Source organism: Haemorhous mexicanus, chromosome 4 (assembly GCF_027477595.1).
Source record: "Haemorhous mexicanus isolate bHaeMex1 chromosome 4, bHaeMex1.pri, whole genome shotgun sequence".
NCBI classification, from domain to species: Eukaryota; Metazoa; Chordata; class Aves; order Passeriformes; family Fringillidae; genus Haemorhous; species Haemorhous mexicanus.
The window spans coordinates 2,037,910-2,051,949 of NC_082344.1; the positions used below are offsets into that span (position 1 = coordinate 2,037,910).

The 14,040-nt window shown below is 52.2% G+C and overlaps 1 protein-coding gene and 1 long non-coding RNA gene across 4 annotated transcripts in view; one reads left to right on the forward strand and one right to left on the reverse strand.

The window, feature by feature from the left end:
• Positions 1–12,710, forward strand: part of SLC4A4 (solute carrier family 4 member 4) — a 140,374-nt gene extending 127,664 nt beyond the window's left edge. For all 3 annotated transcript variants that reach the window (XM_059843563.1, XM_059843565.1, XM_059843564.1), the window contains 6 exons: positions 1,444–1,512; positions 2,714–2,887; positions 4,768–4,929; positions 7,333–7,429; positions 9,260–9,339; positions 10,058–12,710. In XM_059843563.1, coding sequence (XP_059699546.1) covers positions 1,444–1,512; positions 2,714–2,887; positions 4,768–4,929; positions 7,333–7,429; positions 9,260–9,303 — 546 coding nt within the window. In that variant the 3' untranslated portion in view covers positions 9,304–9,339; positions 10,058–12,710. The remainder of the gene's footprint in view (positions 1–1,443; positions 1,513–2,713; positions 2,888–4,767; positions 4,930–7,332; positions 7,430–9,259; positions 9,340–10,057) is intronic.
• Positions 10,746–13,764, reverse strand: LOC132325992 (uncharacterized). The gene is made up of 2 exons (XR_009486105.1): positions 13,193–13,764; positions 10,746–13,044 (listed from the first exon to the last, which is right to left on the reverse strand). It is a non-coding gene; the product is annotated as an uncharacterized LOC132325992 (long non-coding RNA).
• Between the last annotated feature and the right edge of the window lie 276 nt (positions 13,765–14,040).

The following is a 14,040-nucleotide window of genomic DNA, read 5'->3' on the forward strand; positions in this document are numbered from 1 at the left end:
GGGGACAGGCAGGGAGACTGAGGAAGGAAGGAGAAATGCAGGCAGGGAGGCTCTGGATAGCATATGGCTGGGTGCTTTTGGTGCTCATGGCCCCCAGGGAAATGCCTGCTGGAAGCAGTGAGCAAGGTGGTGGAGAATATGCTAAAACACTGCATGGCTGCCGTGTTGGTTGCCTCTCTAATGAGCTCAGTGCAGGGGGGAAAGGGGAGGGTTCCTAGCTCAGGAGTGCTGGGAGCAGTGGGTGCCATGGCCTGGCTGTGGCTGCCATTCAGTGGCAGCCCCGTGGTACTGCACTAGGGACCATCCTTTGGAACTCATTCCATCCTCCCTGGGCACCAGTAAATCCCACAGAGGCTGGTATTCAGCCACTCACTGCCTGTGGTTTGTTCCAAGCATCCCTGTTCCTGTCATGCCAGGCTGGCTGCCCACTTCTCTGCTGAGGGACAGAGACTCATTCCAGGCAGCCTGGCTGCTGCTCCCCTGCACCTTCCTCACTCCCAAAGGGAGATGTGCCCATGTGGAGGTAGGGGCAGCACTTAACTCTTGGAGGGAGCAGAAAGTGGTGTTTGCAAGGACACATCCTGGCAACGCAGAAGGGAAGCCAGTCCTGTATTTGGGAGTAATTCTGGATTAATGTGTGCGAGAGATGGAGCAGGCAGAGATTGGGTTGGCATGACTGCTGCTGCTCAGGTGGGACTCCAGAGAACATCCTTTCTGCATGGATTTGCATGGCTTACTGAGCTGGACTGGACATGGAATGACAGGTTTGTTTCAATTGGAAAAGCTCTCTAAGATGACCCAGTTCCACCACCACTGCCAAGGTCACCCTAAAACCATGTCCCCGAGTGCTGCTTTTAAATTCCTCCAGAGATGGCAACTCCAGCACTGCCCTGGAAAGCCTGTGCCAGGGCTTGACAACCCTTTCTATCAATGTGTTTTCCCAATATCCTGCCTGTGTTTTCCTACCCAACCTCCCCTGGCACAACTTGAGTCCTTTTATTCTTGTTCTCTTACCTGGGAAAAGAGGGTGTACCACAAACTACAGGATCGTGCTGCCTTTCCTCCTTCTCTGCCTTCTGCTTCCAGTCACACCACAAATCAGAGGTGAAAGGCAGTTTGAAGCTCACTGGAACACATTTGCCCACCTGTTCCTTGACTTGCTGAGTGACTGGCAACATTCCCTCTGGTTCTTGACAAGATGTCCAAGTCCTGGTGAAGTGGGAGAGTGTGATTGCACACATGTCCTCGCATCTCTCAGAGCACAGCAGGAGGATTTATTGTTTATTCAGCTTTATTTTGCTTTATTACTTCCATGGCATCGTTCCTCAGTGTTGTCCATCCTGGGGTGCAGTTTGGATTGCTGACAGGGGGAATGCTGTCCCACCATGTGTTAGTGGTGTGCAGGGAGGTTCTCACCTGGGCTCTCCTGCTCTTGTCCTGCAGTTCATTCCCATGCCCGTGCTCTACGGTGTCTTCCTCTACATGGGAGTTGCATCCCTCAACGGCGTGCAGGTGAGTCATCAGCCAGCACAGGGCTCCTTCCACAGCCCTCCAGCTTTACCCTTCTCCTTGGCTGCTCCTCCTCCTTCCCAAGAGGCCCATGAAGGGTGGCAGCTGTTGGCAAGCTCTGCTACGAGCCTGGTGTCCTGAGAGGGCAGACCAAGGGACAGTGGCCAGGTGGGCACTGGCAGCGCCAGGGGTGCTTTGTGAAGACCTGGGTCCATCTTTGGCAGCCAGGATGGGGCTTGGAGCAGCCTGGTCTGGTGGGGTGGAACAAGAGGAACCCCTTAGGATCCCCTCCAACCCAAACCATTCCAGGATTCTGCAGGCTTCTGCCCCAGCTCAGGCTCACTCCCGGGGTAGTTTGGGTCCTGGGCCGCAGACTGAAGGCAGGGAAGGAGGATGATTTATGGCAGGGGGGTTGTTCCTCAGTGCTAAGGAGCAGGGACATTGTTCTCCAGGGAGGGGAAGCCACTCCCCTCTCTTTGTCGTTGAGGAACTCTTACATAAGGAGCCACTCTCATGCCCGATGCCTGTAGCTGGCCCAAGGAGGCTGGAAGTGGTTTTGTTGCTTTCTGGCACCCTGATAATTGTGGCCTTTCTTCTTGGCGCCGGGTTGTGCCCCGAGGGGAAGGCACTGCCTGTTCTGTGAGCCCCAGAATTCCCTCAGGCGTTCTGTAGAACAGCTCCAGCTTCCATTCACTGCTGCGGTCCCGGCAGTGGGCAGTGAGCCCGCCCTGCAGCAGGGGACAACGAGGGGATTGTCCTGCTGCCCCGAGGCCGGCTCTCCTGGAGGGGATTTCCCCTGCTCCCCACCCAGGTGGTGGGGGCACTGGGATCAGCAGTGTTTTGTACTCCCTGAGAAATCCCCATTTTGGTTTAACTCCGAGTCCATCCGGTCCAGCACAGGGCAGAGGGACACTGCTGGGAAAGCTGCCCGTCTTCCTTGCTCTTCAGTGAGGTGCTGTTCTGCTTTCTGCCAATGCAGTGTCTGCCCTCGCCTCCGTTGACCTCTGCTCCTGATTTATTTAGGGAAAACAAAAGCATTCTTCCTAAAGGCTGAATGTCTTTCCTTGGCAGGAGCAGGGAAGGGGGAGAACAGCAAAAATGCCCCAGAGTGTGACGCTGACCCTGGTTTGGGCACTCATCTTGTTTTCTCTCTTTTTTGTGCATCCTGGGTTTCGTTTCAACATCTCTTCATTTCCATTTGCAGTTCATGGATCGGCTGAAGTTGCTCTTGATGCCTCTAAAACACCAGCCTGACTTTATCTACCTGCGCCACGTCCCGCTGCGCAGGGTGCACCTCTTCACCTTCCTGCAGGTGGTGTGCCTGGCCCTCCTCTGGATCCTCAAATCCACCGTGGCTGCTATCATATTCCCTGTCATGGTAGGTGATGCTGTCCTTCCCAGCCCTCCCTTGGCCCACAGCCTGCTCCTTCCCCTCTCACACTCCTGCTGATGTGTCAGTGCAGCCTCTCCCTGGCCAGTCTGTGCCTCACAGCTCCACCCGTGGCACTCAGGTAGGACTGCACGGGCTCAGCGTGGCTGTGGCTGCCTTCCCATAAATCCTCTGGAGGAAAACGAGCCTGGAAAGTTAATTTTTTCCCAGGAAGGTGTAGTTAGTGTTGACCATTCCTGGCTGCCAAGGTTAGATTTGCTGTGGTTTCTCCTTGAGCTGCATGAACCAAGGAGAGGGGCAGAGTTTTTCTGGTTTAGCCCACGCTAGCTAGCAGATGCAGAATGTCTCCCTGGCTTTTAAATAGCACAAATTGACAGAACCAAGAAGGAGGCTCAGTGCTGAGAGAGGTGCCAAAGGGAGGGACAGGGAATGGCTCTTTTCCTTGGACTCAAGTAACAAGACACTAATGTTGTTTACCATCTCTGGGTGATAATTTATGTTATTACTGGAGCTATAGACACAGCTCGGCACTGTGGCTTGGAGATGGGTCTGACTTGTGCAAAGCAAAGCTTTATGAAACTCCTGCATAAATCTTGGTCCCAGGTCACCTCATTTCAGGTTTATGGACGAGTAAAATCTGAGTTGTGGGGGCAGGTAGGAGCTGCAGTGCTTATTTAAGGGAGAGAAGGAGGGAGGGCAGACCCCAGGTAAAGAACAAGATGGTGAAATGAGAAAAGATGGTGCAAGTTAAAAAAATCCTCCAAATGTTCCTGCTGAGACACATGCTCCTGTGAAAGATGTAAAAATCAGTGATTCCCACCAATCTGGCATTCCATCATAACTCCATGGCTGTGTTGTCCTGATGTTGGAAGCTGGATCTAAAATCTCTTTGCCCATGTTAGAATCTGAGTGAAACCCAAGGCTGACAAAGTTTGTTGGAATGGTGCAGACTCAGAGAAGGCACAGCCACAGCTTCGATGGAGCTGGATATGATGGCAAGAGCTCAATTTTCTGCACTCATGAGCAAAAAAAAGTGCAAACTTCAGTTTGTGAGGATTCAGGCCGTGGCCAAGTCCCTGTTTATTTGGAGGAAAGGCATTTCCAGCACAGTAACCCATGGTGGGATGGTCCCAGGTGGCACCTTTCCACCCCTGAGTAATTCCTCACGTCCGTAACCGCGCCTCAGCTGACGCCATCAGAGCCTGAGACCTTCTCCTGGGAATTGTTTGTGCTGTGGATTGTGATGGCCTGGGACAAAGCTGTCCTTACAGGCAGCCTTGGGAATAGGTTACAGCCTCCAGCCTGGTGCTGCACCCACTGGCCAGGCCTGTGTGGGATCTCTGCTGGGGCTGTCAGACCCTGTGTCTGTGTAAGCACCCATTTCACATCCCTGCCTTTCTTCCCAGTGCTTTCCTTGCAGTCTTGCACAGAACAAGCTTTTACTCCAGTTTCCTGCTGCCACAATCCCAGTAAACTTTGTTCTGCAAACTCTGGGGGCGTGGATTGGCATTTGTCAGATTTCTTAGGAGTTCAGCTGGGCAAGTGGTGAGAAATAGCTTTTATTACTCTGGCTGTCCTGTGAACCTGCTTCCAAAAGGAAATGAAAGTGCTCATTTTTTTGCTATTTATTTCCTAATACAGAAGTATTATATACAGGACTATCTCACTGCTTCTGATTTTTTCTGACATGAGGCAGTCACAGCACAACCTCTTAAGCTGACAGAGATGTCCCAGGTGTTCACCACCTTCTTTGTATGTTCATTTACAGCCAGCATTCAAGAGTGTGGGCTTAGAAGCAGAACTGAGAGGAATGCAGTGTGCCAAGTGAAAGGTAAAATGTGACTGGGAATCCCTCTCTGCCTTTGCAGATCTTGGCCCTGGTGGCAGTCAGAAAAGCCATGGACTACCTCTTTTCCCAGCATGACTTAAGCTTTCTTGACGACGTCATTCCAGAAAAGGACAAGAAGAAGAAAGAGGATGAGAAGAAGAAGAAAAAGAAGAAGGGCAGTATGGACAGTGACAATGATGATGTAAGGAGCTTCCTGCTCTTGTCACATTGCTCCTTCCTAGGCAGCTCACCCCCTGCAGGTTCCATGCCCTGCCCAGTGCTCAGGCTGGACATTTGCCAGCCACTTGTGGAGCTGACAGCTCAGTCTGCCCCTGCTGCAGCAAATGGGTCCCAAGGAAAACTTAATTCCTACACTGCCTTCCCTTTTCCAGCCTGTGGTGGGTGGTTTGTGCATTGCTAGGGCTGAGATCACACTTCCCAGGAGCACCAGGTACCTGCTGAGATGTCATGCCCCTTGCTAGAATGCCTCTCATCACCCTGCCTCCTCCAGCTTCCCTCCTACGCCCTTCTCCCCTTCCTTGTCTCTTACATTTTAGGAGGAGAAGGCTTTTCACCAGCAGCTCTGCTCCTACTGGGTTCCTTTTTTCTTTTTGAAATATTTTTGTAATGGCTCTTTTGGAAAGCACAAAAGAGATGTGATTTGTGATATTGCAGGAAGAACTGCTTGGTGTTGGTAAAACTCATCACCTACACGTTCCCTGAGCAGCTGTGCCCTCTGCAGTACACTCTGGTCCTACCTCAGGGGGCAGCAAGCCCTAAATAGTGACAAGTGACCTGGCTAGGCCAGACCCATGTGCCTTTGACTGCTCTCTTTCCTCCTGTACATATAAGAAGAAGAAATGTAGTCTTGGTGCCTTAAATGTTCTCCTGCTCAGGTCTAACTGAAATCCTTTACATTTATGTTGAAGTGCTAAACACACTCCGTGGTGAGTTCTAGGCATGGTGTCACTTCTTCTGCTCATGTCCATGAAGAAGGGCCTTTGCTGGGCTGTAGGGAGAGGTGAGGTCACCTGAAGCTGGGAGAGAATCCCCTTGGAGCACAGCTGGGAGGACTGGCTTTCAGTTCAGACAGCAAGCTGCCCTGTCCCATCATGGCTCCAGCTCCCAGGGTTTTCTTTAGCACCTTTGAGCAAACCCAGGTGAGAGTGAAAGGGGCCCTGCTGAGTTACAGCAAAGCTTGGACTCCATCCCCTCCTCCTGAGGCTGGGAATCCAGCAGTGTATCCCCAGCCATGGCTTCCCTCTCTCCTGTCTCTTTTAAGGTGTTCCCTCTCTTCCAGGTACAGTAATTTATCTAATGGGTAACACATTTTATGCAAAATACTGGTTCTTAACTCCTGCTGGTTTTTTTCAGCACTTGCTTCTCCCAGCTTCCTGAACAGACAGCACTGGGCATTACTGGTTGGATTATTTTCACCCTTTCCCTTCCAGAAATATCCAGCCCCAGAGTCAGTCCTGTGGGATCTGGGGGGCAAGGCATGGATCTGAGTTCATCCAAGGGAACTGCTGGGTGTTGCTTGTGCTTTATTTGAGTTATGCTTGTCCCTCAGCCTCATAAAAATAGTCCAGAGGAAACATCTTGATGTTGGAGTATGAAATAAGGCACTGGGTATCAGTTATGTTAAAAAATAAATGAAAAATAAGAATAATAATCCAGGGAGAGCCAGTCTCTGGCCTCCTCAGTGTTTTCCTGCCCTGACTGGAAGGTCTCCTCCCTCCAGCCCGGTGTTGTGGGTCTGGTTCTCTTCAGGAACAAAGATGTCCCAACATTTCTGGCACATCCCACCTTCCTGCCTTGGCCAAGTTAGGCAGTAACAGCCTTTCCTTGGCTTTGAGGAGTTCCCTTTATTTTTAAAAAAGCCAAACAATTCCAAGCACCTCCTCCTGAGCAGAAGCAGGGGGGTGATAGAAGGCAGTGGGGTGTGAAGTCCTGCTGGTGCCCCAGCTCTGGGGGACCCCAGCTCTTCCCTGTGCCCCATCCTGAGCTGGCTGCTCTTTCTCTGGCTGGGCCAGGGTTAGAGAATTCTTCCAAGGGCTCTGGAATTGATGAACCAGAGGAGTAACTGAGACTGGCTTTGACTCCACTTGCATGCAGGAGAGAGCTGAGCCAGTGTGATGTAAGGAGCCTCTGCCATGCCATATCTGGGCCCTGTAGAGCAATTGGGAACAAGCAAGGGCTTTTACAAGAATCCCAGCAGGATGAAGGGTTTGGAGGAGCTTTTCCAGCAGCCAGGGCCCTGCTGTGTCTGCCCCCAAATGCATTTTCCATCTCTGTTTGCTGGTGTCATGGTGTCTTTTAGGACAATGGGGTGGGAAAGGAGGAGCTGTATTACAATTTACAGTCCCACAGGAGGATCCTTTTCTGTTTTATTTTTGGAGGATGAGGGTAATGAAAGGGAAGTGGGGTGCAGTGGGGAGCCAGTGAAATCCATCTGGCAGCTAAGCTGGAGGATGCTTTTCTCTTTTCCCTTCTTTTCTTTTACCTGTTCCTACAGAACTCTGTGAAGGATAATTTGATGTGTGGGAGACGATGAGAGAGAGAGCAGTGGGAATGTTCTAAGACCTTTTACACGTTTCTTTCACAGTCTGACTGCCCCTACTCAGAAAAAGTCCCAAGTATTAAAATACCAATGGACATCATGGAGCAGGAGCCTTTCCTAAGTGATAGCAAACCTGCTGACAGTGAGTAGAACTAAGCTCTTGCATGCCTGCTTGACTCTCACTTGCACTACAATAATATATCTGTGTCTATTTAGAGTGATTTTTCAAACATTTTTAATCTTTCCTTTTACTTCAGAAGTATTCTCTTGTTCTTTTTTTTCCCCCCCTCCTCTCCTTTTTAATTTCCAGGCCCCTGCTTTATGACAGATTTTGCTTTTGTGAGCTTTTTTTTCTTTGCTGGTTACAAATTCAGTGTTGTTCCTTCTGGTGCCTCCAGTTTAAGTGCTTTTCTCCAGCTCCTGACAGGTCTCCTGGCCACCCACTCTCTCCTCCTCTCCTCTCCCTCTCCCCCTTGGTGTTAACCTGCTGATGGTGGGATTTATTTATTTTTTTTTCCACTGAGCCTGGTGTTCTGGATTTGCAGCACTGTCCTGTCACTGTTTGTTCCCTTAGGTGCCAAGCAGTTGCAAAAATCAGCATTTAACAGAGGAATTATTTATTTGTGTCATGAAGCTGCACAGGCAGAGATCAGTTGGCCATTAACATATTTCCCTTCTTAGGTGGCTTGTGCTCTTCTTTGAGGTTTTCATTTCTGATGTTAATAGCTGGAATTGTTGAATTTAATCTTTATTTTCAGTCATTCCCACTTTACACGTTCCTCTTTTAAGTGAGGAATCCCAGCTGACCTCGGTGGTTTTGCCTTTGGGATGACTTTTTACCATTCTCAGGGTGTCATGTGCCCTTTTGTTGTGAGGTGGGAGGGGAGAAGTACAAAGGAAATAAATGAGTGCTACTGCCTGGCTAGTGCTTCCTAGGAGCAGGACCCAAACCCCCAGATCTTTAGATCCTGACATTATCCATAGGTCTTAGGAGCTGGGAGCCAGGTTCTTTCCTTTTGGTGGCATTTGGAGGCCTCAGGGAATGGCAAGCCCCTTACCCTGTGGCTTTTAGACACAGAAACACTCAGAGACTGGGAATATAAACTAAAGCCATTGGAAAGGAGGCATTCTCTTGGCTATTTATATATCCTCAGTGCTTTGCTGATGTCAGCACATCATCCAAAATCAGCCACAGGCAACCTCATATCCTCCTCATTCCATGTTTTTAATTCCTGATACTAAAAACAAACTGCATCCCAAGTACTCAGGATTTTAGGATCAGATGCCTTTTTTCCAACATCTTAAGGGCTAAAATCGTTAAGGAAAAGGTAGTTGTGCCATCAACCTGGTGCTTGGGCTGCCCTTGGAGATGGAACAGAGGAAATCAGCCATGGGCTGAGCTGTAGCTGGTTTGAGTATTTATACATTGTTATAATCCAGTATTTTATTTGCTGGTTTCTAATTAAAAACAATGCAAAATAAAAATAAAAACATATCAGGCCTCTGGAATAAGAGAACAAAAAAGCTGGAATGCAGCACCACTGTGGGACTGTGCTTGAGTGTACCTGTGATCCAGGGCACATTCCTGCCAGCAGCACTGGCAGCAGCTTTCCTGCAGCAGCAGCAGCAGTGGGACTGTCACTCCCAGAGAACGTGGCTCCCCAGGGCCAGCAGGGAGAAGCCACCCCGTGTCTCCCAAGGGCTTGGGGGTGACAGAGCTGGGTAGCCCAGGGGGGCAGGTCCCAGGTAAGTGCCAGAAGCCAGGCAGGGGGAACTCCTGGGGATGGGGCTGCTGGCACCCCAAGGGTTGTACCTCAGAGGAGAGATGGGAATGCAGTGCTTCCTCAGCAAGCTGTAAATCCATCTGGCAGCTGCCAGGAAAGGAGCTTGGCCCGTGGATTGGGGGGAGCTGAGGCAGGGCTGGAGGCCCAGTGGGTGCAGCAGCAGTGACAGCGAGGCTTTCTTCCCCCAGGAGAAAAATCACCAACATTCCTTGAACGCCACACATCGTGCTGATACAATTCCCTTCCTTCAATCACACGCCATGCCAAGGTAAGCACCCCGAAATGCACCTCTGCCCCCTCAGGACACAGCACATTCCCTCCAGGGGACTCTTCAAAAACACTCGGAGAGCATTCCCTGCACTGGGTTGCTGCTTCCCAGGGTGATGGTGAACAAGTTGATTCCACAGTTCCTCCAGCCCCTGGCAGTGCTTGGGATGGGGAGAGGAGAACCTGTGAGAGCCCTGATGGCTCCCCTGGCCTCCTGGCTGCTGCACAGAGGACAGCTTTGGGAATCAGAGCAGGAGAAGGATGTGGAGCTGCTGGGAGGAGCCCAGGGGGTGGTTGCCAAGGGGAAGTAATCCATTTTAACATATCTGTGGTGGAAAACAGAGTCAAGAACAACTCAAGCTGCAGCAAGTAATGATTGCTCAGAGTCCAGTCCCTGGGGGCAGCTTGGGCCTCCCAGCAGCAGGACTGGGAGTGTCAGAGGTTCCTTCCTCTGAAATGGCAAAGATGTGTCTGTGCTTACAGGTGTTAGACTGAAATTGATCCCAGCAGCCATGCCTGGAGTATTTCAGTGGCAGCTGGGGGGTGTTGTCACAGCCTGGGCTGGAGCACCAGGATGCCCCATCCCTGGAGGTGTCCCAGCAGTGTTCAGACCAGCTCATTCACATTATCTGTGTGTGGGCCTTACCTTAAATCTGGCTGTGTATTCCCAAAGGCCAGCATTTGTGCTGCTCTGACCTTGTCTGTCTTCTTCTTTGCAGCCCTCCACGAACTCCAGTAAAAGTTGTGCCTCAAATTAGAATAGAACTTGAGCCTGAAGACAATGGTTATTTCTGGAGGAGCAAGGGAACAGAAACTACTTTGTAATTTGTCTGTCTGTCGGATCTTGTACGAATCCATTTTGTCACTAGCCAAACGTTCAGAAGCTCCCTGCTCCCAGCGGCGGAGGTGCCGGAGCCAGCCGCCGCCCCTCCCTGCCCACGGCCCGGGCTCTGCTGGGCTCCTCCTGCGGGGGCAGCAGCGAGGGCAGGAGGCACTGCGCCGTGCTCTGCCCGGCTGACCCCCAGGCTCATTCCGTGTCTGCTCCCGCTGCTGCTCCCAGATGCTGGAACGTGCTGCTAACCCTCCTGTAGTAAACGAGAAGGTACTTCACTCCCAGCACAGACAGACCGTTGCCATTGCTGTAGCATGTCTGGAAATGTCCCTTTCCTATGCAAGCTTTTTTAAAGAAACACTTTAATGGACTTAATCCGTCAGGTACATGGAAGAGTGTTATTTTCCTAGATTATTTTGTTTAAATTATGGGGGCCTAACCTACAACCTTTTTTTTTTTTTTTTGACAATTTTTTTAACCTTTTTTTAATTACTGTAAAGAAAAATGAATTTTTTTCCTGCAGCAGGAAACATATAGTTATGAGTAGTTCTACCTCTTATTTCTAGATGCCAGGCTTTCTGTAAAAAATGTATTGTACCATATATCATGTGATTTTTACAAGAAACAAACCCACGACATCACACCACAATCTCCAGGACGTGGCATAGGGCTGGATCAGTTCAGTTAACACCTTCTGCTCCAAAGCATCTGTTTTCCTTAGGGTTAAGTTGGTTTTTGGAGGTTTTTTTTTTTAATGAGCACCCCCTGCTCTGAAAGAGACATAAATCTCTTGTGATCGGGGAGGAAGATGAAGGTGGCCTGCTGGGATGTTCATCCTGACACTGGGATTCACAAACATCCACATCCTCCTGCATTCCAGCCCTGTGCAGCACCATGTGCAGAAGTGACCCTGCACCTTGGCTGCTCTGCGCCGCACCAGCAATGCAGCATGGCTCAGCAGGCCAGGCGTGGGCATCCCAGGAGAGTGGACATCACATCAGGAGAGAGGCTGGGCTCTCTGTAGCACGTTCATAGTGCTGTGTGCATCTAAAGGCAGCTTTGGGAAACTGGGCTTCACCAGGACATGGGGAACACACGAATAGCTTCGTCCAAAAATAAAAAACAGAACAAGAAGAAAAAGTACCCCGGCTCTCGAGGCGAATTCCCTGATGGAGACAATCCCATCACAGAGGATGGGCACATGCTGCCACTTGGTCCTTGTGAAACCAAAGTCTGGGTTGGTGAAGTCAAGAGGAATTTCTGATGGTGCTGAGACCTTAAATGCCAAATTTTAGCATCTGCTCCCACACAGGAGCCACCACCTCCATACAGCCCCTGCTCGCCCTCGAGGGGTCTCCCCTTCAGTTTCCATGAAATCTGTGTTGGGTATCCCAGGAACCCGGCTGAAACCTGCTCTGAAAATGCCAGGGAGACTTGGCAAAGGCCTGACAAGGAGCAGCTCTGGGATCCCTTCTGCAGGTGGAGGACAGGTAACTTGGGAAGCGTGATGCCAGCTTTAGCCAGCGCTCTCCATCCCGTGGTGGACACCAGTGCTGGCACCCAGTGGGGACAGGCTGAGCGTGGCCTGTGGAGCACTCAGGAGCTGCGTGGGGGATGGTGCTCGTCCTGCCCACACCGTGCAGTGCAGCGATCCCAGAGGAGAGGTGCCATCAGGGGGATCCCCAGCAGGGGCCGTCCCGCTCCCTTCCATGGGCACAGCTTCCAGCTGCTGCTGCCTGCTGACCTGTCTCCCCAAAAATGAGGTCTTCTCTTCTGAACCGTGTTAAATACACTTGAAGTGTCCTGACTGCTGTTGTAGATCTTTCTCTCTCTCTGTGTTGTGTTTTTTGTGTTGTGCTGAGGGCGGCGCTGCCGACAGGACCAAGGGTTCTGCGGCTTTGCATGAGAAGCACCCACGTCCGGCGGCAGGGAGGAGCTGCAGCGTGACAGGGAGAGGTTCTCTGCCTTTGAGAACAACCAGAACGTCCTTTCCATCCAAATCCGGGGTTTTGTCGGAAAAGCCTGGCTGGGCGCTTGAGGGAATAAGTGTGGAGACCGACCTAAAGCCCTCCAAGATCAGAGGCAGCCGTCAAAAACGACCTTCCCCCGCAAATGCGAGGTGCCAGCCCGCCACGGCCAGCTCTGTGCCAGCCCCGGCCTGCGCTGCCCCCTCCCGGGGCCGACGCACCTTCGTCTCTGCGTTGGAATCGCACTTTCAGATACTTTTGTTCTTGTTCTTAATTCTCCTAAGTCCCTGTTTTCTTTGGAGGAGGGAACAAGGACTCAGGATGAAATGAAGTGGATCAGATGGTGGAACTACAAGGAAAAAAAGCAGAAAACATTTCAAACATACTAAAGTGATTTTTTTTTTTCCAGTAATATAAAAAATGAAATTCCTTATAACATTATAGTATTTTACAGTTTTATGAAGCTTTCTATTGTGACTTTTATGGAATCAAAAGATGATGAGATATTTTAGCATTTATATTTTTCAAAATTAAATAAATGTATACTGAAAATAAAGTAACTTTATGCATTTATGGGAGAGTTTGTGTCTGTTTTCCCTCATTATGTGCCAAGTCTTGTCTGATTGAATCGAGATCCCAGAATCAGTCTGGTGATAAAAGCTCCTAGTGTTGGACCCACTGAAGCATATTTTGGGATACCTGGGGGAGCGGTTGGATGTGGAGAGTGGCCGGAAGCTCTGGATCCACTGGGCCCCCGCTGGGCACTGCCCTCCGGGCCCCTGGGTCCCCGCCTGTCCCCGGGGCTCTCCCAGCTCTGAGCTCAGCCGGGGCCGGTGTCAGGGCAGCACTTGGAGCTGAAGGCAGCTCGGGGGAGGGCTGGGCTGCGGCTCCTGCTGGGATTGCACCGCTGAGGGAACTGAAGACCATCTCCTCAATGACGAAACCACGGGGAGAAGGAAGGGTCAGGAACTGACCGGGATCAATCTTAGGGGTCTTTTCCAATCCAAATGGTTTTATTTTGGGATTGTAACCTGCACAAAGGCAGTACCACTTACCTGGTGGTATGGAGAGCCACCTCCTTGCCACTCAGCTCCTTGCTGGCCAGCTCTGGTGCCTCTGGAAGCTTTGGAGCAAGTACCGGGCAGAGAGGGCAGCTCCCTGGGCACCGGCTACGTAAGTAAGCCCAGCGGTCTGACAGGTCTCACCCAGTTCAAGAAGAAGGCAACTGGCATGGGAAAAATAGAGCACTGGAGACCGAGGAAGGTCCCGCCGGAGCCCCGGAGCGGCTCCTCCCGCTCACGGCCATCCAGCCCCGCTGGTTCCACGGGGGCGCGACCGGCGAGAGCCCCACGGGGCTGCGGCCCAGGGGAAGGGAGGGAGAGCCGGGCGATGCTCTGTCCCGGCGGCGCAGTGGTCTCGGGCGGGCCGGAGCGGGGAGCCCCGGATGAGAGCGCTCTCCGGGGCTGCGGGGCCGGCCCTACCGGGGGCTTACCGTGGGAACCGCACAGTGCACGGCGCGCTGCGGCGGGGCCGCGACAGCGGCCGGGGTGGGGGGCAGAGCGCCGCAGGGGGGAGCCGGGATGTCCCGGGCGGTGCCGCCTCTCGCCCGCCGGGAGGATCGAAGCGGACACGGAGCGGAGCGAGCGCGGCGCCCCCGCGTGGCCGCAAGACAGCGCTGCGGGGGCGGGGCCACAGGTGGGCGGGGCCAAGGGGGCGGGGGCCGGCACAGGTGTGAGAAGGGGGCACGGCAGGGCGCGTGCGCAGCCCGAGACTGCAGAGCGCGTGCGCAGCCCGAGACTGCAGAGCGCGTGCGCAGCCGGAGACTGTAGAGCGCGTGCGTAGCCCGAGACATCAGAGCGCGTGCGTAGCTCGCGGCCGCCCCAGGTGTGAGCAGGGCGAGGCC